Source organism: Desmodus rotundus, chromosome 9, assembly GCF_022682495.2.
Source record: "Desmodus rotundus isolate HL8 chromosome 9, HLdesRot8A.1, whole genome shotgun sequence".
Classification (NCBI taxonomy): domain Eukaryota; kingdom Metazoa; phylum Chordata; class Mammalia; order Chiroptera; family Phyllostomidae; genus Desmodus; species Desmodus rotundus.
In genome coordinates this window covers 103,877,468-103,902,518 of record NC_071395.1, presented here as the reverse complement: position 1 = coordinate 103,902,518, position 25,051 = coordinate 103,877,468, and the positions used below count along the sequence as shown (strand labels likewise).

The following is a 25,051-nucleotide window of genomic DNA, read 5'->3' as shown; positions in this document are numbered from 1 at the left end:
GACCTGACTCTGTATGGAACCCTATCCTTCAGGCAGGCAACCAGATACCTCTTTATCAACAATTTCTTTTCTTACCAGTTTTAAGACCTTTGAAATTAGTTGATTGGGGAGAAACTAGAAAGAAGATAGAGCAGTGAATTGTTTTAATGGTAAAAAATAAAGAAGATACTTGGGTAACCATTGAGGTCAATTGTTGTAAATTACTTGTTATCTGACACTACTTAGCAGCTATTAGTTCTTATTGAACTAAAACTTGTTTATGTTCATTTGTCTCTTGCACCTGCCTGAGTATCCTGTGCACCCTTCCTGGTGTTAGTCCTTCTGAGTGATGGGCGCACACCCGCCTGCCCCAGGCCCCCACCCTTTTGACATTTCGTAGCCCCTGTGAAGCTGTATATATTAGAATAGTATAATACCTCAAGAGTTAGAAGAATTTGAAAAGAAACACTGATTTACTTTTTGTCCTAAGATAACTATAAAAAGCAGTTTTTCCTTTAGGAGTTTTTCCTTCCTGAATGTTCATAGGTAACCCAGATTTCAGCAGTCCTTTGTGCCACCTTTGGGAAGAAAACTGACACCGAAGATATCAATCCTGGCAAGGCTTATAAAATACAGGTCAACCATCTGAACATTTGAGGATATTCACATTAATGTTTTTTCATAGAGCAGTGTCTTCTGATTGTTTTCTGTGATGATTCTAAGGAGGTAGAACAAAAAATCCAGTGGGTAAGTTACCAGGGCACAGATTTTCATTCATTTCAAAAACAAAACAATTTTCAACAGACCCGTTCAAAGATTAAGACTAGAGGAATACTAGGACTTCTGGCCAAAACGGAGGCGTAGGTAGACATACTTTGCCTCCTCACACAACCATAAGGATCACAACCAACCTCAAAACAAAAAACAACCAGAACTGCCAGAAAATCAAACTGTGTGGAAGTCCGACAACAAAAAATTTAAAGAAATATTCATCCAGACAGGTAGGAGGGGCAGAGAAGATGCAGTGTGGCGGCGGCAGAACAGGCGGTCCCACATTCATGTGTGGCAGATAAAACCAAGAGGGACACCTGGGGAGAAAACCATTCTAGCCCTAGGCCAGACCACACAGCCCAGGGTTCTAACACCAGGAAAATAAAGCCTCATAATTTCTGGCTGTAAAAACAGTGGGGATTGGAGCGGTGGAAGAAACTGCTGGTCTCTCAGGAGAGTCCGTTTAAAGGGCACCCATGGTCCTAGGATGTGTGCAAACACACCCACTCTGGGAACCGCCACCAGGGCAGCAGCTAGAGGGGCACCAGTTACATACAGGAAGTGGGTGAAGTGACTAAAAATGGGGTGAGTGCTGAACAAGGAGCATTGATTGTTCCCTCTCTGACCCCTTCCTCACATACAGCACCACAAAGCAGCAAAGAGGGTTCCCCCCGCCCTGCTGAATACCTCAGGCTCCGCCCCTTACAAACCAAGACAGGGAGTCAAAGCAGCTCTAATACACACAGACACACTCAGGAAGGCTGCCAAATTGCAGAGACAAAGATATGCGGCCCAAATGAAAGAACAGATCAAAATTCCAGAAAAAGAGCTAAGTGAAACAGCCAACCTATCAGATGCAGAGTTCAAAACACTGGTGATATGGATGTTCAGAGAACTCACTGAGTATGGCAAATGCATAAGGGAAGAAAAGAAGGCTACACTTAGTGAAGTAAAGAAAAGTCCACAGGGAACCAACAATGAAGGGAAGGAAGCCTGAGTTCAAGTCAGTGGTTTGGAACATAAGAAATAAACCAATACAGAAGGAAGAAACAAGAAAACAAAAAATTAGAGAATTAAGATGACTTTGGGACATCTCCAAAAGTGCCAACGTCAGAGTCATAGGGATGCCGAATAAGAAAAGCAGGAAATAAAAACTTATTTGAAAAAATGAGCCCTGGCTGGCGTGGCTCAGTGGATTGAGCGCCAGCCTGTGAACCAAAAGGTTGCTGATTCAATTCCCAGTCTAGGGCACATGCCTGCATTGCGGGCCAGGCCCCCGGTGGGGGGCACGTGAGAGGCAACTACATATTGATGTTTCTTTCCCTCTCTCTCCCTCCCATCCCCTGTCTAAAAATAAATAAATAAAATCTTTAACAAAAAAAAATAATAATGAAAGAAAACTTCCCTAATTTGGCAAAGGAAATAGACATACAAGTCCAAGAGGTACAGAGAGTCCCACACAAGATGGACTCAAAGAGGACCACACCAAGACACATCATAATAAAATGCCAAAAGTTAAAGAGAGGATCTTAAAAGCGGCAAGAGAAAAGCAGATAGTTAACTACAGGGGAGTACCCATAAGACTGTCAGCTGATTTCTCAGAAGAAACTTTACAGGTAAGAAGGGACTGGCAAGAAATATTCAAAGTGATGAAAAGCAAGGACCTACAACCAACATTACTCTGTCCAGCAAAGCTGTCATTTAGAATTGAAGGGCAGATAAAGTGCTTTCCAGACAAAGTAAAGCTAAAGGAAGGAGTTAATCGTCACCAAATCCTTATATGAAATGTTAAAGGGACTGACTGAAGAAAAAGAAGATCAAAACTATGAACAGTAAAATGACAACAAACTCAAAACTATCAACTACTGAATCTAAAAAAGCAAAAACAAACTAAGCAAACAACTAGAATAGGAATAGAATTATAGAAATTGAGATCATGTGGAGGGTAATCAGCAGGGAGGGGGAAGGAGGAGAATGGGGGAAAAGGTACAGGGATTAAGAAGTATAATTGGTAGGTACAAAATAGATGGAGTGTTAAGAACAGTATGGGAAATGGAGAAGCCAAAGAACTTATATACACAACCCATGGACATGAACTATGAACTAAGCGGGGTGGATTTGTGGAGGAAAGGGGGTTGCCAGGCAGAGGAGGGCAAAAGGGGGGGGAAAGGGACAACTGTAATAGCATAATCAATAAAATGTACTTAAAAATTAAGACTAGAGATTAGATGTGTTGAAGCCTAGCTTCTCAAAGAACAGATTCAAATAGCCATTGGGATTTCAACCTCAAGATTTTGTTATTTGATAACTTATCATTCAGGATATCAGTTTAGATTACAAATATAGTCAAGAACAAGGTACAAGCCATGAGTTTTTTTGGAGTTACATCTAAAATAAACTTACATGTTTCTTTCAGATAACAGATAGCACATTAATCCAACTTTCTATACACTGTCCTCGACTTCAAGTATTGGTGAGTTTGACTCTGAAAATTTTATGTTTATTAGATTTAATCAAAACCCAGCTCTTACTGGCTACCATTTGGGGAAAGTATGTTTTTCCAAATTGCCAACTTATAGAGGACCAAGGAAGGAACTGAAAATTTAAATGTTTTCTTTATCAATACTTGGAGATTGTTTAAAAAAAAAACTTGGAGATTGAAAACTGATGTGGAAAGTATGAGTTCTCTCTCGCACATGAATTACTGTCTAAACTGAATGATGTTTAAATTTCAAGAGGTCCCAGGGACATGACGGCCCAAAACATAGCTTGCTTCGCTTTGGGACCAAAACAAAAGTAATCAAGACTTTACTGTAGGGAGTTCTCTGCTACTACTTCTAGTAACACTGGGGAAGCCTTCTGGTTGACCATTCTGTATCTAGGTTCATTTTGGTGTACTTGGTGACACTTTACTGTCCAAAATTGGGTCAAGGGTTTTAAGTTTTCACGTGTAGGAATGGAGACCTTAAGGAACATTGATAAAGTGAAGGGATTTGTGTGAAGAGATAACCACACCTGACAGCTGTAAGAATCGACTTCATTTAATTCACTGGGCATCCCCCTGTACCAGGGAATCAATATTTAGTCCAAATTCCAGAAATTTTGGTGCAGGAAAAGCTTGAGCCCTGCTTGTTCATGTAAAAAAGAAAAGTGTTCATTTGTCTTTGGGGGAGATAATCTTATTTTGTTTGTGAACTATTTCACAGTCATTACATGAATTCACAGAATATATCTTGAATCACACGGAAATGTCAATCATTGTCAAAAGCAGAACCCCAGCAACTCTAGTTTGCTTTCTTCGTTTTACCACGTGGATCTAGTGGTGGTTCCACGTACATCAAAATCAAACCAGAAAGGTCTCCTCTCTGATGGTAGACAGGCAGGCCTCTGCTAGAAGAATGCCATAAGGTATTTCAGTGTCCTTCCTTGCTCTATTTGGCCGCAGAGTCTGTCTCACTGTGAGCTGATCACAGACGATGGAATTCGTCACCTGGGGAATGGGGCCTGCGCTCATGACCAGCTGGAGGTGATTGAACTGGACAACTGCCCACTGATCACAGACGCCTCCCTGGAGCACTTGAAGAGCTGTCACAGCCTTGAGCGGATAGAACTCTATGACTGCCAGCAAATCACGCGGGCAGGAATCAAGAGACTCAGGGTAAAGATGGCTCCATCACTCTCCGGCTTTCTTGTTCTTGGCACCCTTTCCTTCTTTCATTTTTTTAGCTTTAGATTCCTGTGATTATTACATTTACTTAGACATTTAGCAAAGGGGAAAGAGTGGAAGATAAACCTAAAGGTAGATAGTTTCAGCTGGAAATTTAGTAGAAAAATACCCACTGAAGGGAAGAAAAGGAGGTTTCCTCCCAGCAGAATTTCTCCAGTAATGTCCAGAGTTTAATAACATGGCTGGAGTCAAAAGCATATGCCAGATTTTGGTTCTAAAGGAAAGAAAGAAAGAAAGAAAATATTTAGTTAAATAGGATTTAAGACTTTAATTTGTATTTCCTTTCACATCATCCCCTTTTGTTGGGGTTTTTATTTTTTAAGACAACAAATGGATCGAGTCATTTTCTCCCTTTTTCTTTTTGCCCCACCTTCCATAGTAGAGAGACCCATGTATAGTTAAACGACTGGGAGACAGGTTGCCAGCAAGGAGGTTGTAAAAGGCTGGGTGAATCTGTGTGTTAGAATATTCAGCTCAACAGACATTTATTGGAACATCTGCTTCCCACCTGCAGTGAGAAAGGCACTGTGCTTAGTTGTCATTCACAACCAACCTCTAAAAAATGCCATGTTGGCCAAATGGCACCTGATCACGTAAAGGGCACCAAACCTCACCTTGATTTCCATTTGGCCTCAGTTCCGCCTCTCCCATCAGAAGTGCAAGACTGAGGCACGACTGCAATGGGGACTCCTTGCAGCCATGTTTCTTCTACTCAGAGGAGAACCGCAGGCCAACCAGAGCCTCTTCTGCGGCCCACTCGTACTAGGGTTCCTGGCTGTCAGGAACCTCTTCCATCTCTGAATCTTCAGAGTCTTTATATGCTCTTCAAGTCACTTAACACCTCTTCCACTTTAACTTAGCTGTGTATGTGCACGTCTAGCCTGTAAGTTCCCTAAGGGCAGGATCATCATCTTGACCATCTTTGTATCCCTCTTACATAACTAGTACAGTGCCTTGAACATAGTAGTTATTCAGAAACTATTCATGTAGTAAAAACTAGAAGCATGTTGTTAAAAGAGGAAATAGTGGTTTTTTAAACATCAGAAGAAGCATTGTCTACAATGACTTGGAATAAAATCTTACCTTAAGCTTATATAGTTTATTTCAACTATGGGAAGGAAACAAGGAATCTCCTTTGGCACAGGTTAGGAAACCGATAGGGAGTTTTTCCCCGGTTGTAGTGTTATGGAAGCAGGTCCCAAAAGTTAGGAGAGGTGAGTCAGTTGTTTAGAATAACGTGGGATGATGCAGAGTAGAACCCAGGCCTCTCAACGTCTGGCTGCTAGTGTTCAGCCTCTGGCCTGCTTTCATGGCCACTCAGCCTCTCAGCGTTTTTTCTGAAAAGCAACATTGCTCTTTCTGTTTGAGCCCTCTCTCTCAGTAATGTTTCTGTCTTGTTTCAGACCCATTTACCCAATATTAAAGTCCACGCCTACTTCGCACCTGTCACTCCACCCCCATCAGTAGGGGGCAGCAGACAGCGCTTCTGCAGATGCTGCATCATCCTATGACAGTGGAGGTGGTCAACCTTGGCGAACTGAGTATTTAATGACACTTCTAGAGTTACCGTGGAGTCTCCAGTGGAAGCGACCCCAGTATTCTGGGCAAGGGTTACAAAGTGAGGCAGCATCCAGATTCCCAGAGCCACACGTACATACACATACCCGCGCTCACCCCCACCCACTCTAGCTCTGTGACCGGGGGACTGAAGATCGTGCTGGCTTTATCAAGTGGATTGGTAAAACCTTACCATTCCTGTTGGACATACCCGGAAGAAAATTATAGGCGAGGTAGGGGAAGGGGGCATTCCAGCAAACCCAGTGTTACTGCTACTACAGTTTCTTTATTTTGTTAAGGGGTTTCTTTGGCAAATTTGGAAGAGCAACTGCAGTCTTCCAGGGTCAAGGAAAGCATAGAAAAACAATATATGTTGTATCCAGGGACCAGAAAGGAAATTTCTTTGCATCCTATAAATGGTAGCCATCCATTGTGAGATGACTACACAGCTTCTGTGCTTCCTCGTTCCCATGCCAACATGCTGAGCATGCTCACAAAGAAGGCTCCTCCCTTCCACCTTCTGTTTTAGTATTTGGCCCAGAGGTTTCCTAAATGATTGCATTGAAATCTCTGTGGTCCAAATGTGGTTACTTATTCACTCAAATTGTCACTCCCTGTAGCACTCTCGTGCACCTGCTGTCCTCTGTTGCTCCCTCCTGCGTTCTTGCTCAGTCTGTCATCTGTTCAGTCTGCTTACTCACAGTTGTTACTCTTTTGCTATTGTGTTTACAGTTTGCATTTTGGATGATTAGTTGGGGTTACCAAACATTTTTAAAAGAGACATTATCAATAAATATTTTTTTAATTCTAAATTTTGCCATTAGGGGACCCTGCCTGAATCTTTGCCAGTCTGAACGGAAACTTATTACAGAAGCAAGAAAAGTTATAAAAAGAATTTGAGCTAAAACTATTTTGATGAAAGTAAACTTTGCTTTTTGGTTTCTGTTAACGTCATGTGATATACGTGATGCGCATGATACGGCCACTACTCCCCTGCACATCTTTCCCTCTGCCAAGTCCCACTCACTTAATGAGGAAAGCAAAATGCGTTGCTAGTGAAGAGCGGAGTGGCAAACCCCGGAACTGAGCCTGAGAGCCCCCACCGCCTGAACTCAGACATGTTGCGTGATCGGTGACGACTCAGACTAGTGCCTGTGAGACAGTGTTGTTTTAGCAGGAATGCTGCTAGGGAAGCTGTGCTGTCTAGCTAATCAGTCTCCCCCACACCCCCATTTCAGCCCATGGAATGCTAGAATGACCCTGTCACAGCTGGTCAGCTGTGGGTCAGTGTTGGTGGTATCATATCGAATATTGAAACCTCAAAGGACCAGAACCTTTTCAGAACCTGTCATCCGCATCTCTCTTGTGCTTTAAACTTCCCATGAATGAAATACAAGTGTAGGCAGATGGAGAAATTGGGGCAGCAGAAAGAGAACATTGAGAGGAAGTAGGGGGTTCAGTGCCTCTGCCCAGCCTGATTATCAGACCTGACAGCGGGGTAGAATATTCAATGCCCAAGTCTCAGTCAAAGAAGCTTCCCCTCCCCCACCCTCATTCCACGCAGATAGGTTCCCTATACCCCTCCCCCACCCAAAAAATCATGCTCGATGAGGTGAGTTTTTAAAGTAGTAGAAGTAGATTTCTAAACCCCAAGATTAGAAAGCTTATATGATTTTTTTAATAGGTTGGCTTTTTTTTTCCTTTCTTTTGCCTTTTAGAACATTAGTGTGCAGCCCACCGTGATACTAGATCATCTGCATGACCCAGATGGTTAAAAGACTTGTTTTAGTGCTTCGAGTGCTGGTGCAACCAGCATGTGTGAGAATTACATGTGATTTATTTCCTCCCAGGCAGTCACATAAAAGGGTCTTAGAAATGTACGTGACCCATCAGTATTTAATATGTTATATTTATTTTAAATTCTATTTAATTATTCCCTTTTAAAAACTCAAATTACAGTTTTAATTCCCATTTCCCCTTATCCTGTTTTCAAATTACGGTGTAAGAAACATACTTTCTGAAGTGAGACTCACTCTCCTGGCTCTACCCCACACATAATCAATATATATACTTGTACACACGCTTCCAGGTGTAGTTCATGATATTCAGATCCCCAGGTTACTCATTCAAACAAAACTAAAAAGTAATATTTAGGAGCCATCTGCTCTAACACAGTTTTTTTATAGTGTCTGAACAAATTGACCATAAAACCCTGATTGATTAGTGATTGTGGATTTGAATTGAGACTATAAAGGTACTTCTTTACTTGAAAAAGTATGTATATAAGTTTAAAAGACCCTACTCACCGGTGCATGAATGTCCTGGAAATGCTGTTTCTCTCTTCAAAGAGTGTACCCACATACAGGGCCATGTGGACTTGCCCAGGCGACCCTTGCCTGCCTGGGCAGAGAACAGCCAAGTGACAGAATAAAAGCCTGGGATGTGCAGCAGTATGTGGTCAGGCAGGAGACTTGTTCCTTTCTCAGGAAAACTTCAGGCCCATCAGGCTTGGAAGGAAATACAGTTTTTATGCCAGTCTGCAACCCATGCCAGCCAGCTGATGAAATGTGCCAGGACTTTGAGAACCCAGAACATGGTAAGTTTTTGGTCAGGTGGAAAGGGTCCTGTCATCTTCCTGTTTCAACGTCAGGGACACTTTTGAAAATTTAGTAAGGTTTCACAGGTGTAACTCTCCTTAGGAAAAGCTTATTGTTCCATTTGTCTGACGCCAGAGCCCCTCCACACTGTGCCTTCTATAATGAAAAACTGCAGTGTGAGCAGAGAAGAGAGTTGGAAGAAGTAAGAAGGTACCTTCAAAGTTATTGCCATAAACCTGCCAATAGCCAGGGGGGTCCTTGCAGTGTCCTCTGGAGAAAGTTACGAAACACCCAGATCATGGTTTTTCTAAGCAGCCTTTCTACCCTTACATTTTCCAGCATCATTTGCTACATCAGTATCTTTTACATCCTCTTCATTGACCCCATCAAAGTGATTCCAGCTTTTTTTCTTAATTGACTTTTGCCATACCCTTCTTACCCATCCTCGCTGTCTGTTTAAAGCCTCCCTCTCACCCCAGGTAATGCTGCTGGTCTGTGAGTTCTCCAGTCTGGCCGCCGCTCTGGGTCCTCATCCTGACCCAGGGGACGCTCCTGGGCAGCCGTGCCTGCAGTGACTGGTGCGCCTGGGCCTTGTTTCACTGGGTGCTCTTTGATGTTTGCTTACTGAGTTTGAAGTCAAACCTGGATGTGAGCGGTTAAAGGGGATCTGGCTTCATTTTTTTCTCCAATATTTGGAATATGAAAGTACATTGTACTTCATGTAAAAAGGGTTTTCTCCTATTCTGCTCTTCCATGGATGTAAAAATATTTCTTAAATGTGTTTTGTAAATTTCCACGTTCATGAAATAAGTTGATTTAGCAGACACAAATTAGAAGTTTTACATATTCCTTATATGACACATCTTAGAGGGATACCTGGTAAATATTTTTATGATGCTTTATTTTGGGCTTTCCAAACTGAGAACAGTCAATATAGCTATAATGCTATAGCAATCAAGTTCTTATATTCTAATTGCCTTGTAAAACGTGTTGTTACTGGATTGATAGCTCGCTGACGCCGTGGGCGGCCAGACGAAGTATGTGATGGAGCCTGTCTTGGTTTGAAGCTGTTAGGAAATAGGATGGTGTCACTGGAAAGAAAGGGGTAGTTCCCTGCCGCCTGATTGGCAGCATACCCTTAGGGCACCGGATTGTTCTGGAGAGAAAGAACACTTGCCCATCGTGGTTGCAGACCCCTGACCACTTGACAAGTGCTATGCTGAAAGTGACAGTCGCCGCCTGTGAGAGAGGAGGTCGGTCTGGTCCGCCTTCCGCTCCTTGTGTGCGTGATTGAAGGGTAGGTTTCTGTCCCGGTTGTGGGTCTTGCCGACAGACTCTTCCAGTGGTATGCTTTGAGCTTCTGGAACATTTTATGAAATGGTTGCCTTCTCTCTCTGCCCTCCAGTTCTAGGATCTTTACCCACCTCAAACCCAGGCCGTGTGAATTAGCCGAGCGTTGTTTGAGAAGAGGTTTAGGATGTTTGGCTGGACTTGAAGCAGAGCCCTTCCCCTTACAATGATCTAGGAGCAAAGACCCCTAAAGCAGTAGGAGAGTGAGGGAAGTACGGAGACTGCGCTTCACCTCACCGTTATTTCTGTCATAAATTCTAATTGTGACATTGGAAGATACAAAAAGCTGCCAAAGACCGTGTCTGTCAGTAGTGTATAATTAATAAAATTTGACTGTATTTGTTATATCCAGATGCCCTAACTTACCATCTTGGTTCTCTTGCAAACAATGCTTCTCTAAGCTTACCTGGTCACTTGGGACCTTCTATCTGCCAGAAACTACCATTTGAGGCAAGTGAGTTTTCTGCCTGAAGGGCTTTTGCAGCTCCCCCCTCAAGGCAAGTCTACCTATTTTGTCCACTTTTATTCTTAGGAGCATCAGTTGTACATTTGTGAAGCATTTGATCCTTAGGAAAGTTAATAAAAACCTCTCAGCTGAGTCAGTGAATCTTTGGAGCCCGAGAGAGTTACACTCAATTTTCAGCAGAAAAAAATTTGTTGGACAAGCTCACATGTGAGGTGTTAAGAGGAATTCCATGATGCTCTCCTTCCATCTCTGCTCTGTGTGTTTTTTGAGTTAGCCCCTGGTGGAATTTGATTCCCAGGGGTTGACTCGGCTTCCTCCACCAGCCTGGTTTACTGCCCTTCAGGGAAAAGAACCGTGAGCTGCTGGAACGGTGTCAACTGACCCTGTGTTTTTCAGTGTCTTGAAGAATCAGGGTGGGAAAATGGTAGGTGGGATTTTTTAGGTAAAGGAGAGGGTCAGTTCTGGAACTGGAGTGCTTTGCCTCGGGTATAAGCATCTGGCCTGGACATACAGAAACAGCTGCTTCACATGTGAATAGGTCTGTACCGTTTTTACTGGCAATGAGAGCTGCTTTCCACACACCTAACCAGAGTCATCCAAGCCACATGGGGCTGGCACCACAGAAAGAGAACCCCCAGGGCTTCCCAGCTGCTGCTGGGCACAGTGTTCACCAGGGCAAGAACAGAGAGGCAATGTGAATCCCCACCACAAAAGGGTGGGAGGAGAGAGGTGTCCAGACATACTTTTTCTCTTCTGCCACACCCCAAGAACCCAAGGAAACCTTTGAAGTGATGTCTTTTTTTATTAATTAAAGTTGAAGAAGAACTTTGCCCCACTAAGTTTCACTTGTCATTGTCTCTTACTACTGTCTCTTATTAATCCAGACCTGTGCTGCACTGCTGTTCACACACGTGTATGTGGGTCTGACCTGAGTCTAACCCTTCTCAGCACCTGAAGTCCCTGTTTTTCTTTTCTATTTTTTTTTTTAAGGCACTAGTGAATGAGAACCTAAAGTCTTAGAAAATCCTAACTTGAAAGGAGTTTCTAAATGGCATGGTTTGATTACTTTACCTTTCCCCCCTAAAGACTTGAATGATTTTCTTTCCTAGTGCTATGTAATAGATCTGTAATACGTGAAACCTTTGCTGCTGCTCTTCTGGGTTTACGAGTTTTCTCCTTCCCTTAAGAATAATTTATCTGTGCTTCTCTGATGACTGTTAATTTCTAGTAAGTGCAGGGTGAGGTGAGCCTGAGATTTCTTCTCTTACTCCCCTCCTCCCCGGACCCCTGAATTACACACTGACCTCTACAACTTCTGTAGGACGGGGCTCGTCAGAAACTACTTGCGTTTTTTCTCAACTTGTTGCAGCTCTTGGAGCTGGCCCCTGAGGCTCTGCGGCTGTCCAGTACTGAGGGTTACTTCTTAATTTCGCCTTCCTCCATTCCTGTTTTATGACTCGGCCTTCAGATGCCTCCCACTCTGGTCGCCTCTGTTTTCCTCCCAGGAATCTCTTCCAAGTAACCTGCCTCGGGCATTTCCCAGCTGCTCTCCCCACCCCTGCCCCTTGTTGCCCCCCTTGCAGTGGGCCTGAGAGCACAGACCTGAGAAGCGGGCCTGTGCGGTGCTCAGAGAACTGTGAGGACTGTCCCTGCCCAGCAGACTGCGCTTGGGGACGGAGGTAGACGGGTAAATGGTGCTGTGGGGGACATTCATATCTTCAGACCAGGCTCTTTCACCCGCCCCCTCCCCCATACTGGATCCCCTCTGATCCCAGCCCTTGAGGGGGGGAAATGCAGAGGACGTTGACTGGGAGTGTGTGATCCCAAACATCATGTCTGGCCTAAGCCTTCCCCAGCCCTGCGGCCTACCCTGGAGTGCCTCAGAGTGTGGGTGCTGCTGCCTACCGTTTCTCCACCAGGCCTGCCCAGCGCTTAGCCAGCCAGTCCCTGGAACCAACACAGTTCCCTACATGGTGACTTAACACCAGGTTCCATTAGCTTTCCAAGTGACTGTTTCCACCCAATACTTTTGGCACTTGAGATTGGGGGGAGGGAGCGTCATTCAAAATAAAATCCAAGGTGGCAGTAGAGGATTCCTTCTGCTTTAAAATCTTTGGACTAAAAAGAAATGTTTTTATATATAAATATATAAATTGTTATGTAACTATTATTGTTTCCTGTATGTTCTAATTTTGTTTTATGATGTAATTAAAGGAAATAAGCTGTGAAGGCTTTTCATTTTGCTGCGGAAATAGCCTGACTTGGAGCTGTGATTCTTAACTTTCTTGAACCCTAGAACTGCAGAGGCTCCTGAGGCTGAATGAAGGGGCTTCTTTTGGCATCCTTATATTTTTAAATATTATTTAACTAATAATCTTTATTTAATACCTTATTAGTAGCCTTTCTTAATACCTTGAACTTGTCTAAGAAAAACAAAAGACACATAAATCAGTTTCTGAAAATTTTTGTCTTTGATACTAACAGTTCAGCCTGAGTCCCTTACCTGCACTGAGGGTTGTTGCCCTCACCTCGGCTAGGAAGGAGCGTGGATGCCGTAGTGAAATGGTGAGACGCACGAGCTCCCAAATCCCATTGCCTGACTTCCACCGAAAGCCAGGTGTCCCATCATCACTGTTAAAGTAGGGGTGACAGCACTTAGAATTGTGACGATTGAAAGAGTTGATAATGGCACATTGTAAACACATGTTACCTGCTTTTAGTCACTTCATTTCAGCAAGTAATTTCAGTGTCTGGTCTGTGTTAGAGGCTCCTAGGTTGAGAGATACACAGAGGTTAATGATACGGGGCCCCTGTCCTTTTGGTGGAGGTGCGCATTGGAGCCGAACTTGCAATGTGAAGTTAATCTCAGGGTTCTGTCCTGCCGTGAAACACCCTGGACATTCGTGTGGGCTGGCGGGCCCCACTTGAAATCTTCTCATCCTGCATGAGGTAAAGGCCCCGTGCGAACTGGTCCTCTAGGTGAGGCCAACGGGGTCCCTTCAGGAGTACAAGCAGGTGCCTACTCAGTTTTCCATATTGAATCATCCCTGAATGTTGAGGGAGGCACTTAGTAGGTCTCCAGGGATAAGCAGACTTCCCCTTCCCCATCCATTCTTAGTTCAGTCAATGTGCAGAGCCAGCCTCCTTCCCACCCTCCCTAGTCAGAGGCTTTCTGGTTTAAGGCTTACCAGAGATGGTCAGTAAATGATAATTACTAATAATAAGGAATTAAACAGGTAATCCGTGAATGCGGTTTTTCCCATTTCAGTATGTTTGAAACTTTTTTAAGATAAAATTTTGAGAGAAGGGGATGAAAAGTAAGAGTAAGATATGGCCTGGTATCACTTTAAAAAGCACTTAATATAAAATTTTCTACTTGGAAAAATATACACCAAAAAATCAGTTTCAGGTGGATTACAGATCTAAAAGTAAAATACAAAATTAAAATTTAATATTTGAACTTTGAAAAATTCGTATTTATGACCTTAATATAGGGAAAGACTTCTTAAGACCTAAAAATAAAAATTAATAAATTCAATTACATTTTAAAAATAAACCCTATGGCCTCAATGTTCAAGAATAGCTACAGTATTTCCCAAATACCTAGAACCACAGTCAAATGAGCACAGTGATTTGATAGTTGAACCATCTTCTGGAGGCTGTAGTGAATGGTTTTTGCCGAAACTAGGTGAGAAAAATAAATCCAGCCACATTTATTTATTCCTTTGTCCCAGACTCCATCCCTTGCCCTGCTCTACAGTTCAGGCAGCGGACATTTCTCCAAGAGGACCATTCCACCAAGAAAATTGATCAAGCATTAAGTGTGTATGTGTGCATAATATTTGCAAAAATGGAAGGGGTAAGTAAAATTTTAAACACGAAATAAGGGGCAAAAACTCATCAAAACCATTTCATGGGTTTTTTGCCCCAGGCCTGGCCAGCTCGGCCCCTCTTGGGAAACTCTGTCCCAGGTTCCAACAACTGGCGATGCTAAGCAGAAAGAAACGTGAGCCTGGGGGTGCTGGCTTTCTCCCTGGGGGAAGGACACGGGACGGGTTGGCAACGAGGATTTTCTGGTGAACACGGCCAGGGAGAGCCAGGCTGTCGTCAGTTTCCGCTGCCGCGGGGCGCCCCTGGGCCTAGGTCAGAACCAGGTAGTAGCCATCTGGATTCTGCACTGAAAGCAGTAAAAAGGGCACCACTGGGTTGGGGCTGGCCCCCAACTATCACCGCTGCGCTGCAGCGTGCCTTCCACACCCAACTGTTCTCTCAAATCCACCATTTTTAGGGAGCCACCTGTGTACTGTAGCGTCTCAGGGGGGACAGAGGGTGGTCATCCAAATAACCAGAACTACCAGCTGACTGGTCGTTGAGCATCTGCTCTCCTGACCCGTGTGATTGTTGCAGGTTGGGTGGGGCAGAAGAGACACTTCCTTTGTAATAACAAACGCCCTAACAGAGAAACTGGGGCACTTCCCCCCCCCCCCCCCCCGTCATGAGAATGCATTTTTTCCCAGTCACGGTTTTCCTGAGCAATAAATAGCTTTTAGCTATATGAATCTGTCCCTTTGACAAAAAGCTAGCATCTCCCTCTAAAACCCCTACCTTTCTTCACCACAGCCACAAAATACGATTCATCCTTAAGATTCTGAACCACCTGCAAGGGAGAAGGGGTCACTAGGATAAATCGGTCCTTGCAGCCAAACAGAACAAGCTAGGGTAGGGTGAGGGAAACACGTGAGCCAGGCCCTTGTGGATCCTTGTAGGGCAGCGCCACACCTTTACCTGGTCGCTGAGGAGAATGAGAATGCCCCCAGGGCCCTGGTGGAAGAGGCGGTGGATCTGATTGGCCGGCAGGGCCAAGAGCTCTGCCAGTTTCCCCATCAGCTCTACAGTACTGAGTTCATCCAGAGAAATCTCTTGATAAAAGCCTGGGATGTGAGCAGCACAAGGGCAGGGGGTTAGTGGGGGAGGGGTTCCAGGGGTGGCCCCAGATACCATGGGGGTGAGGGGAAAGTAAAGGAAAAAGGCTTTGAATCCGATTAGTCTTCACCTATTCCTCATCTTTGGGGAGGCCTCAGACTGGGGAGGGAGACCCCAGTTGAAAGAGGAGATGGGACATCTACCTATGACTGAAACCCAAGTACCCAAAAAGGATTATAATGTTCTAATCCCACATACAAATAGAATGACGAAATGAAAACCAAAACATGGAGGAATAAACAGCAGCAAGACATCCTGGAAAGAGGACTAATCTGGCCATGGCAGGCAGGGAATCCTAAGGAGGGCACTCGGGGTCCCAGGAATGGTGGACCATCACTCTCTCCCCAAGCCAGAGGGATTTCATGCAGCCACACCTGAATTTCTTCTGGGGACAGAGTTCAGGACCTCACCTGAGTCCGGGTTCTTAGAAACCTCATTCTCTTGCCTAGAAGCCGCCTGAGCCACATACAAAGTCAGCCGGTGACGGATGGGCCTGGGCCAGGAAAACAGTCAAGTAGCCCTTCATATCTGAACTAACAGCTCTCCCTTTGAGCCCCCATCCCTGGGAGAGACCCCACCTCCTCCCACGTCTCCAGGGAGAAAAAAACATGAAGCATTTCTTAAGCATTTTGTGAATGCTGGAGCCTGGGGGGGGAGAAGATGAGAAAAATCTAATTGTCCCCAGAAACAGTGATGCATATGGGATGGTCACAGAAGTCTAGGAGCCTAGCTTGTGAGCCCAGCCCTGCCAGCCTGTTCTGTGGCTTCGGGCAGGTCAGTGTCCTTTCTGGGCCAGAGTTCCTCTGTGGAATAAGTATCCTTTAAGAGGTCTCTTGACTTGAATATTCTATGAAACATGACTACTAGCTGAATTGGTAGGTGCCACGAGAGTGGGAAGGGCCCCTGGTTGGCAGTGCCCAGCACCTGGCTCTAAGAGTATTGAAAAGGCGGATCCCGTCGGCAGCCCCGCAGATCTGGACGAGGTCCTGCCGGGTGAGCTTCAGCAGATCGGTGCCTGCAGAGGCAGACGGGGCCAGATTGGGGGAAGAGGCCTGGGAACAAGGTTGGCAAGGGACACAGTCCAACATGAGTCTACAAACAGCCCTAGTATACCCGGAGAGTCAGACTTAGATTCAAACCCCAGCTCTGCTACTTGCTGGTTGTGTATCCTTAGGCAAGCTATTTGACCTTTCCGAGCCCTGTCCTCAGTGGGTAGTCTGTAAATTATAGAGACTAATAGAAGAGAACCTAGGAGGCATGGTACCTGGCAACCCTTAGTCTTCAATAGAAGCTAGTTGAAGGGCACAGAAAAGCCAGGACAGAGGCCGGCTTCCTGCTGAGTGTCCCGCCCTCAGTCCCCTACAGCCTCACCAGTGAAATTGGCTAGAGTCCGGCAGTAGCTGGAGAACCTGTGCCAGTGTAACCACTGCTGCGTCTCTAGGACGGAAGCTCCAGGGTTCAGATCCTGAGACATAAAGAAGGCAGTCCAGGTAACACCATGGACCCACAGACTGAGAACAAGGGGTAGGGGAAAGAGCCCCTGCCTTCAGGGGCCCCAAATCTGAGAGGGAAGGCTCATCCTGCGGGTGGGAAGTGCCCCTTCCCATTAGGGAAGTTTTGTGATCTGTTGGCCATACCAAATCTGTCCACCAGGGGGCAGGGCCACCCTACTCTGGAGCGTGAGATGAGGCTTTAGGATAGAGAATGGAGAATTGGAAAGGAAAAACTCACCTCAGCTGGGCTGCCCCCCAAGGTGTCGGAGATGAATGGGGATGAGCAGAAGAACCTGTGGGGGAGTAGAAAGTCAGGGGCTCTGTGGAGCAGTGCAGCCCGCTGCCTGCCCTGGGAGACAGAGCTTGCCAGGTGTCGTCCCACATGTTCCCAAGGGTACAGGGCTGAGCCTTTCCCGCAGCCTCAGCACACCTCTCAACCCTGCCCTCCCGGATGATGTCTTCTCTTCACTCTCACCCCAAAGGGCTGGTAGCGAGTGTTCATCCTCACTCACCTCTCCGGGGACAGGAGCTTGCAGGAGTGGGGGGAAGTCAGAGCCAGAGGGCTGAGATGCTGGCAGGGTCCTGCACTGGGCTCCGGCCACGGTGAACACTGTGGGCAAGCAGCAGTGTGGGCCTGGACAGTCCGAGGGCAGTGGTGGCTGTCCCTCACCTCCCTCCATCTGTCTATTAACAGCTGACAAGGCGTCTCCCTTGGGCCAGACTTGGTCCCTGCCCTAGGAGTCTGTGACAAGCAGATGAGTTTCCATACACAGGAAGAGTAAACGAGCCTGCAGGTCAGGCTGGGAGAGTTGGGGCAGAGTTCCTAGAGGAGCTAGGCAGAAGCAGCAGCAGGAAGGGAGGCGCTCCAGGCAGAGGGAGCGGAAGTGTGGTGGCAGCGATGGCAGGGCACAGGAGAGGCAGCCTGGAAGGTGTCAGATCCTGGAAGTCTTGAAGAGATGGTGCAGTTTGTCTTTGCAGGGAGCGGGCGGAATCACAGAGAAGGAGGTGACCATCGTGGAGCAGTTTCCCCAGGTGTACAACGAGGATCCTCCGCCAAACCTCTCTCCCCAACACGCACCTCCACGAAGACTGTGCTCTCACAGGCAGCCTGATACTTGTCTCTCTCATGCAGGGGCTGTTTCTCAATCTTCTCCCGGTCAGTTTTCAGTTTGCGGTCAGCTCCTTTGGGCTACAAGAGGGAGACATGGAGACCGCAGAGGCCCCTCTTCACCTGCACACTTCTCATTACAGAAGAAGCTCTAAGAGAGAGATCAAGCCCCATGCCTCCGTGCGCAGAGAAGGAAAGCGTCCCAGAGATGGGACCATAGGCTGAGGGCCCACAGCAAACAGAGCCAGAATCCACGCTGCCAGCAAGGCAGGGTGACAAGCCCTGAGAGGGAGGGGGAGGGGACCCAACCCTGCCTTTACCTTGAACACCTTGATGAGGCAGCCAGCTGAATGCAGGTGTTCAGGTGGAAGCTCCTTGTCACTGGGCTTGAAAGTGTCAATCTGGAGGCGGAAGGGGACGCCTTTCTCTCCACCTTTTTTCCGAGGAGTGAACTCAGTGCTGATGCAGTGAACCTGAGGTGGAGAAGAAGCAATGAGACTCCAGGTCCCACCTACATTCTAGGGATTCCACCCGAAACCTCTTGCCTGCCTGTCACCTGCCAGCCACTTTGCATTCCCAAGCAACATCTATGCTTAAAGTGCGACTTTATAAGGTTCTTTCTCGTGTTCAGAATCCTTCAGCGGCTCCCCAAGGCTATGGATGAGAAGCACAGTCCCTGGGCCTGGCATCTGAGCACCTGGAAGAGTCAAGTCAAGCCTCACTGCACGGCTGCTCTCTCTCTCACCTGTAATGAACCTGCTGACCCGTCTAGCCAGCCCATGGCCCAGCACTCCTGCAGAGTTCTCCCTGGGACCCTCTACCTGGAAAGCTCTCTCTGCTCACATCTGAGCCAAGTTATCCCATTACAGGGTAGGGCTGCCAGTTAAAATGCAGGATGCCCAGTCGCACTTCAGATAAACAACAAATAATTTTTTATTAATCTTTTAAAAGATTTTATTTATTTTTGGAGAGAGGGGAAGGAAAGGAGAAAGAGATGGAGAGAAATATCAGTGTGTGGTTGCCTCTCACACACCCCATACTGGGGACCTGGCCTGCAACCCAGGCATGCGCCCTGACTGGGAATCGAGCCGGCGACCCTTTGGTTTGCAGCCTGTGCTCAATCCACTGAGCTACACCAGCCAGGGCAACGAATAATTTTTTAGTATAAGTATGTGCCACGTATTACATCAGATATACTTGTACTAAAAAAGAAAAATCTTTATCTAACATTCAAATTTAACTGATTGTCTTCTTTCTTTCTTTTCTTTTTTTTTTTTTTTTTTTTGCCAAATCTAGCAGTCTACTCCAGGAAGCCTTCATGGTCTGCTCCCCACATGACTTGTAACCCCTGGGTTCCTCTTAGCACCAAGATTCCAAGGGCAACCAGGGCCTTCCCCTCTGTTCACACCCACTGCCCACTGCAGCCCTCCCACAACCCTGTGGAGAACAGTTCCAGGGGCTAATTTTGAGGGTGGGGGACTAAGGCTTCCAGAGAGTATGCCACCTGGGCGAGGTCCGTGCTAGGGAGCGGTGAGACTGGTATTGAGCCACAGCTGCCTGACTCCCAGTCCAGGTGTTTAGACCATGGTGGGCACTCAGAAAAGGGACTTACAGGTGACTTTGACAATATCGTTTGATTGCAAAGGGAAATCTATTCAACACAGCAAATGTGGAGAACACTGAAAAAAAATATAGAAGAATGCAGGCATCTCCTATCACTCCACCCCTCAGAGACACACTGTTGGCATCCAAGTATTGCCTCCTCCCATCTTTTCTCCGGGCAAGAAGTGGGGGGAAATTGTCTACACACACACACACACACACTTTTGTTTTTTACAAAATAGAAATTAAACTTGAAATACAAGTTCCTATTCTGCCTATTCTTTACATACAGGGAAGCAGTTTTCTTGTAATGAGGTACTTCTGAGTATCACTTTGAGGGCTAGAGTTCCCATTGTCAGTCTGTACTAAACTCACTTGGAAGTCGGTCCTCTCCTGACGGACATGTCGATTATGCCCAATCTTTTACAGGACACATTAAGTGGAGCTACTGGGTCAAAAGGTATGAATATGAAATGTAATACATTTAAGGGCCACCACACCTACAGGGTGGGTGTGCCAGTCTGCATTCTCAGGACAGGAGAGTGCCCGTTTCCCCAACCTTACCAATGATAACTTTCTGAGTCTTTGAACAGTTATATATGAAATATTTTTTAAAATTCTTTTTCGATTACAGTTGACATTCGATATTATTTTTTTGTTACTTTGGGTGTACAGCGTAGTGGTAGATATTTACATAACTTATGAAGTGGTCTCCCAGTAACTCAAGTCCCCACCTGGCGCCACACATAGTTGTGACAGTATCATTGACTACATCCCCTACGCTGTGCTTTACATCCCCATGATGTATTTGAAATCTTAATGATCATTTTATGAGGCTGACCTGCTCTGAAGCTGCGTCCTGTGTTTGTAGTTTCTTCCACCGCTTTAACGCTCAACCAGCCCTACCTTACGGTGACATTTGAGAAACTGTTATCTGTATTTTTTCCTCAAGGTGTTTTCTGGAAGTGATTTCGTCTTCTTGTCCTCTCACCCCCACTGAAACTCACCGTCCCTTCCCACCACGGCTGCTGCCACCTGCACGTGACCTGCAGCTTCAGACTCACCCGCAGGAAGAGGGACGTCCTCTTGGCCGGGTCCCAGTGAAACTCCACCGTGTTGAGCTGTGAGGGCGGCGCCTGCGGTTCCATCAGCCCCACAGACAGCGGCACGTCTGCAGACACAAGGTGGCCAGCAAGGAGCAGGGCTCCGCCCTCCCCAGCCAGAAGGGCTTCCAGGCCACAGAGTGGCCCCCAAGGGTCCATGCCCCTCCCCACTCACCGATGTCCAGGATGCGGTCCCCGGGTCGGCTCCATCTCCAGCCATCCAGCTGCTGCTGCTCCGTGTACTGCAGGCGCCGGTCGTGGAACACCACACGCGCCACACTCTGCGGGCGCAGCAGGGCGAGGCGCGTGGGGCGGGGGGCTCCTGGGCTTTTGGGAAGCACTTCCCACACCTGGCATAGGCCAGCCATCCCACCCTTCCCCCGACTTGCGTCCCACTCCCACGGGGCAGAAGACTTAGAATCGCTGCATTGGGTCTAGATGCGCACCTGCCCCTCACTCACAAGCTGTGAAACCGAAACCGGAGGAGTAACTTAGAGACCCTGAGCCTCGGTTTCCTCATCTGTAAAATAGGGGAGTTAATCCCTCCCCACTCTTAGTCACTCTACCCCTCTCTTTTCTTTGCAGCACTTATCAATTTGCAATTTGTGAATCAACTTCTAATTACATATAATTTGTGTAATCACACATTCGTCTCACTCAGTAGAATGCAAGCCCCCTGAGGGAATGGACTACACCTGTTTCTCTACTGCCGAATCCCTAGCTCAGAGAACAGTGTCCGGCAATGAATGGGAGCTGCATGAATAACTTTTTGAGAGGAGTCATGTGTGAATACCTTATTTCTGACTCCCAGTTCTGCTACTTACTGACTGTTTCCTTGAGAAATACCTAACCCAGGGGTGTCGAACTCATTTTCACTGCGGGCCACATCAGCCTTAAGGTGTCCTTCAAAGGGCCGAAATAATTTTAGGGCTGTATACATGTAACTACTCCTTAACTGTTAAGGAGTTGAAATTACACTCAGACCTTTGAAGGCAACGGTGAGGCTGATGTGGTCCCCCGTGAAAATGAGTTTGACACCCCTCACTTAACCTCTCTGTGCCTGTTGCCTCAACAATTCCTGCCCATCACTGTGAAGGTCAAATTAAAAGGCGGACTTGGGAGGGTTCTACTTGACAATGACATCACAGTGATGACATTGGCTTCCTGCCCAGAGGGACAGTCATACCGAGCCTTTGCCAAATCTGGGAGGAGATGCACCTACCTTTAGCAGCCGGGGCCCCTGGGTGGCATCACCACACTTGGAGGTGCAGAGCATTTGCACCTCATAGGACTGGCCTGGGAGAGATTAAAGGGATGTGTGAGCCCCATTCTGAGGGGCAGAGATGGAGCCTGCCTCCCCAGCCCACCATGGCACAGCCCCCAGAGCTTGCTGCCCCACTAACCCCTTTCCTTCCCAGGCCCGGCGTACCCTGGTTCAGGTAGGTGAGGGCCTCCTCCTGCTGCTTCACGGCTGGTGAGGTGGCTGCACAGAGCACATACTGGAATGTGGGGCCAGGAGGCTCCGTGCTGGGCATGTTGGACAGCTCCTCCTGCTTCAGGTAGGGCAAGGGCAGGGACTCCCTGCCAGGGAGAGGAGAGCACTGCCTGCCTTCTGCCCTATCCACTCCATCCCCTACGGGGCTCTGACTCTCTCTGCCAGGTCCTATCTCCAGGGAGCCTCGAGGGTCCTCAAGCAGGCACTCTAGCAGCAGCCAGGGCCAGGCGGGCCCCCATTCAGCTCCTGTGGCCTCTGGGAGGCCTCCATTAAGATGCAAGTCCCAGATATTCGCAAACATCTGCAAACAGCTGAAGTCAGTTACTTGTTTGCAACCTCAGGGCTTGCCTGATACCAAGTCAATGCCCAACTGAAGTATCCTGAGCAGGTGGTGGACCAAATGTTTTGAGATAGCCCAGGACCCACTAAACCACTGCCCACCCTCAAAGGAACCCAAGAGCAGGAAGCCCATCGTCCTCCACCTGAAACAGATGGCCCACAGCTCAGACCAGGGACTGAGCAAAGCAGGTCTGGCCCTTACCTGAGCAAGCTACTCGGAGGCCCAGAGTACAGTTCCCCAGGGCTGGGCCACAGGTGTTCAGGCTGGTTGTGCCAAAACAGCATTTTGGAAAGGGAGCAGGGCCAGGTGTGTGGCAGAGAGCTCAGCACTGGGTTGGGCTGGAGCCGCTGGGCTGTCTACCTGGGGCCTCAGCCTCTATATACAGAAGCAAACCCACTGAAGGGTGGGGTGAGGCCTGGGCCCTCTGATTGGCTGAGTACCCAGGGGTCGAGGAAACTCTGGACCTGTTAGGCAGCCCAAGCTGGGGGTTAATCAAGAAATGGTGTCCCCAGTGCTCCTTACCAATCATTAACTTGCAGAGGAGATGGTGGTGCAGCAAAACAAAGTCACAAGGACGGACATCCGTGCCCCCACCGTTCCCCAAGAGACCCGGAGACAATGAGGGATATGCTTAGGTTTCGAGATTGGCCCCAGATCCATGAGCCATGTGGAATCCTGAGACCTATGGGCCTGGACCCCCCACATGACCCATGGAAGGAACCTGACCACTCCCAGGGGACACACAAGCAGACATGCAGCATCACATGGACCTGCAAAGGGTCTTTGCTCCTCGCTGGCCTCCCACCCTCCTCTGCTCTGACACCCACACACAGGTGCAGGGACGGCAAGACACCTGTCCCTTTGCTGGGGCTGCCTGGCCAGGGGACTGGAGTTTACAGAACATAGTCCAGCTTGCTGTGGAAACAACTTAGGGAGGGAAAGCCTGCCTGTGGGGAGGAGAGGGGTGTGCCTGGGGGCGACCCATCCCCAGGCAGTAGAAGGAGTGGAGCTCCGGTAGAGTGGGTTTCTTTGCCCCTCCTCCGCCCTGGGGAATGGGGTGGATTATGTTTATGGACAAATACAGTCTGCCCAGGGGACGGCTTCCTTCCCCGTGATCGGCCCCTGTTGTCACTGCACACAGACAGCCCCAGCCCCTGGTGCCCATGCACCGACTTCTGTGTTTGGTGTAAACAGACACGGGCCTTGCAGAGAGCAGAGAGACAGGGCTCTAAACACACAGCCCGAGCCCAGGTGACCCTAGCTGTCCAGGCTTTGTGATTCTGAGAAGCCTGCCTTGGGGGGAGGGAGAACCAAAGTGCCCCCTACCCCACACCGGGCAGGGCACCTCCATCTCCAGGTACCTGGCCCTTGGTTCCTGTACCTGCTTTCGCCTATGATAAGCCAGAAAAAATGGAAGAGGGGAGGAGAAGGGAATGGGAACGTGCCTGGCGGTGGGGGCCAAAGAAGCCCAAGTGCCCGAGATCCCCGTGATAAGATCCCAAAGACTTGGAGGGCCCACCCATCGCCCAAAGCTGGATTCAAGGCAAAGAGACCTCCGTGGAGCCCTCCCAGGATGGGCAGAGCAGGACCCCAGGAAGGCCAAGGGAAGGGGCATGGGTGGGGTCCTGGCCTCCTTGGCCCTGGCCTGGGAACAGCAGGGTGCAGGGCAGAGGAGATAAGCAGGTGGGTGGAAGTAGAAAAGGTGGGGGCTGGTGTGGGCCCCCTTTGAGGACGTCCGCAGGAATGGTCCTGGAAGGGGGCTCCAACTCCAGCACCCAATCCCCTGCCTTCTTACCCACCCTCCACCTCCCGAGCTGCTGATCTCCTCCCCCACCTAGCCCCCTCACCCCCGCCTGGGTTCCATCTCTTCCCTACTGGCTGCTACCCCTTCCTTCCACCGCTCTGCACTTTTTTGTCCCCACCCAGGGGTTTCTGGGCCTGTTCCAGGTTTTCTATGGCTCTCTCTCTAAGGAAAGAGGCCTGGCTTGAGGCAGTGGATCCTCACCACTTGCAGCCCCCCACCCCACTCTTGCACTGCGCCCCCTCGACAGCATGGCACAGGGTCTGAACAACCCACCCTCAAGCCCAGAGAGGCCTTAGGAAACTCCTGGTGGTCCAGGCAGCCCACTCTCAAAGGAGTCTCAGGCCCTGGTGAGTGTGAGGCCCCCCAGGAGGCAGAGGCATGGCCCAGAAGCCTTCCCTTTACCTTTCTGAGTGGAAGCAAGGCCTCTCCCCCACCCAGTGTGGCGGTGAGGATTAATGGGAAGTCTGTGGCACTGAATCTTCTTCCAGGGTTTGAGGTAGCGGGGGACACCAGCAAGGACCCCAGGGTCCCGAGTCCTGGGGGGTACAGACATGACTGTCCCAGAAACTTCCCCACACACAGATAATTTCAGGGCAAATTTTTTGGGTGCAATTTTTTAAACGTATTTTTTTGCCACCCAAAATGCTCTGTCATTTTCTAGGCCATGGCATAACTC

The 25,051-nt window shown here is 47.9% G+C and overlaps 2 protein-coding genes across 11 annotated transcripts in view; one reads left to right on the top strand and one right to left on the bottom strand.

Annotated features, from left to right (window-relative positions):
• The window catches only part of FBXL20 (F-box and leucine rich repeat protein 20), an 82,178-nt gene extending 75,328 nt beyond the window's left edge, over positions 1 to 6,850 (top strand). For 6 of the 7 annotated variants that reach the window (XM_045182350.1, XM_024573435.3, XM_024573437.3 and 3 more), the window contains 3 exons: positions 3,167 to 3,223; positions 4,196 to 4,408; positions 5,881 to 6,850. In XM_045182350.1, the coding sequence (XP_045038285.1) occupies positions 3,167 to 3,223; positions 4,196 to 4,408; positions 5,881 to 5,988 (378 nt within the window). In that variant the 3' untranslated portion in view covers positions 5,989 to 6,850. The other variant, XM_045182349.2, reaches the window with a different exon arrangement.
• A 2,664-nt stretch (positions 6,851 to 9,514) lies between these two features.
• Positions 9,515 to 22,909, bottom strand: LOC112316385 (transcription factor CP2-like protein 1). Of its 4 annotated transcripts, none has more exons than XR_011650408.1 (17): positions 22,773 to 22,909; positions 22,166 to 22,317; positions 21,959 to 22,032; positions 20,912 to 21,017; positions 20,698 to 20,804; positions 18,352 to 18,504; positions 18,002 to 18,112; positions 17,436 to 17,533; positions 17,162 to 17,216; positions 16,802 to 16,895; positions 16,355 to 16,445; positions 15,841 to 15,923; positions 15,233 to 15,378; positions 15,053 to 15,104; positions 13,158 to 13,217; positions 12,951 to 13,078; positions 9,515 to 9,991 (listed from the first exon to the last, which is right to left on the bottom strand). XR_011650408.1 is itself a non-coding variant. In XM_024573244.4 (15 exons), exons 1-15 carry the CDS (start codon positions 22,853 to 22,855, stop codon positions 14,587 to 14,589), a joined length of 1,443 nt encoding a protein of 480 aa, XP_024429012.3. In that variant the 5' UTR covers positions 22,856 to 22,909; the 3' UTR covers positions 14,382 to 14,586. The 4 variants fall into 4 exon arrangements, 1 of the variants encoding a protein (XP_024429012.3); XR_011650409.1 differs by having other exon boundaries at positions 12,976 to 13,078; XM_024573244.4 differs by lacking the exons at positions 9,515 to 9,991; positions 12,951 to 13,078; positions 13,158 to 13,217 and adding an exon at positions 14,382 to 14,624.
• Positions 22,910 to 25,051: the final 2,142 nt, after the last annotated feature.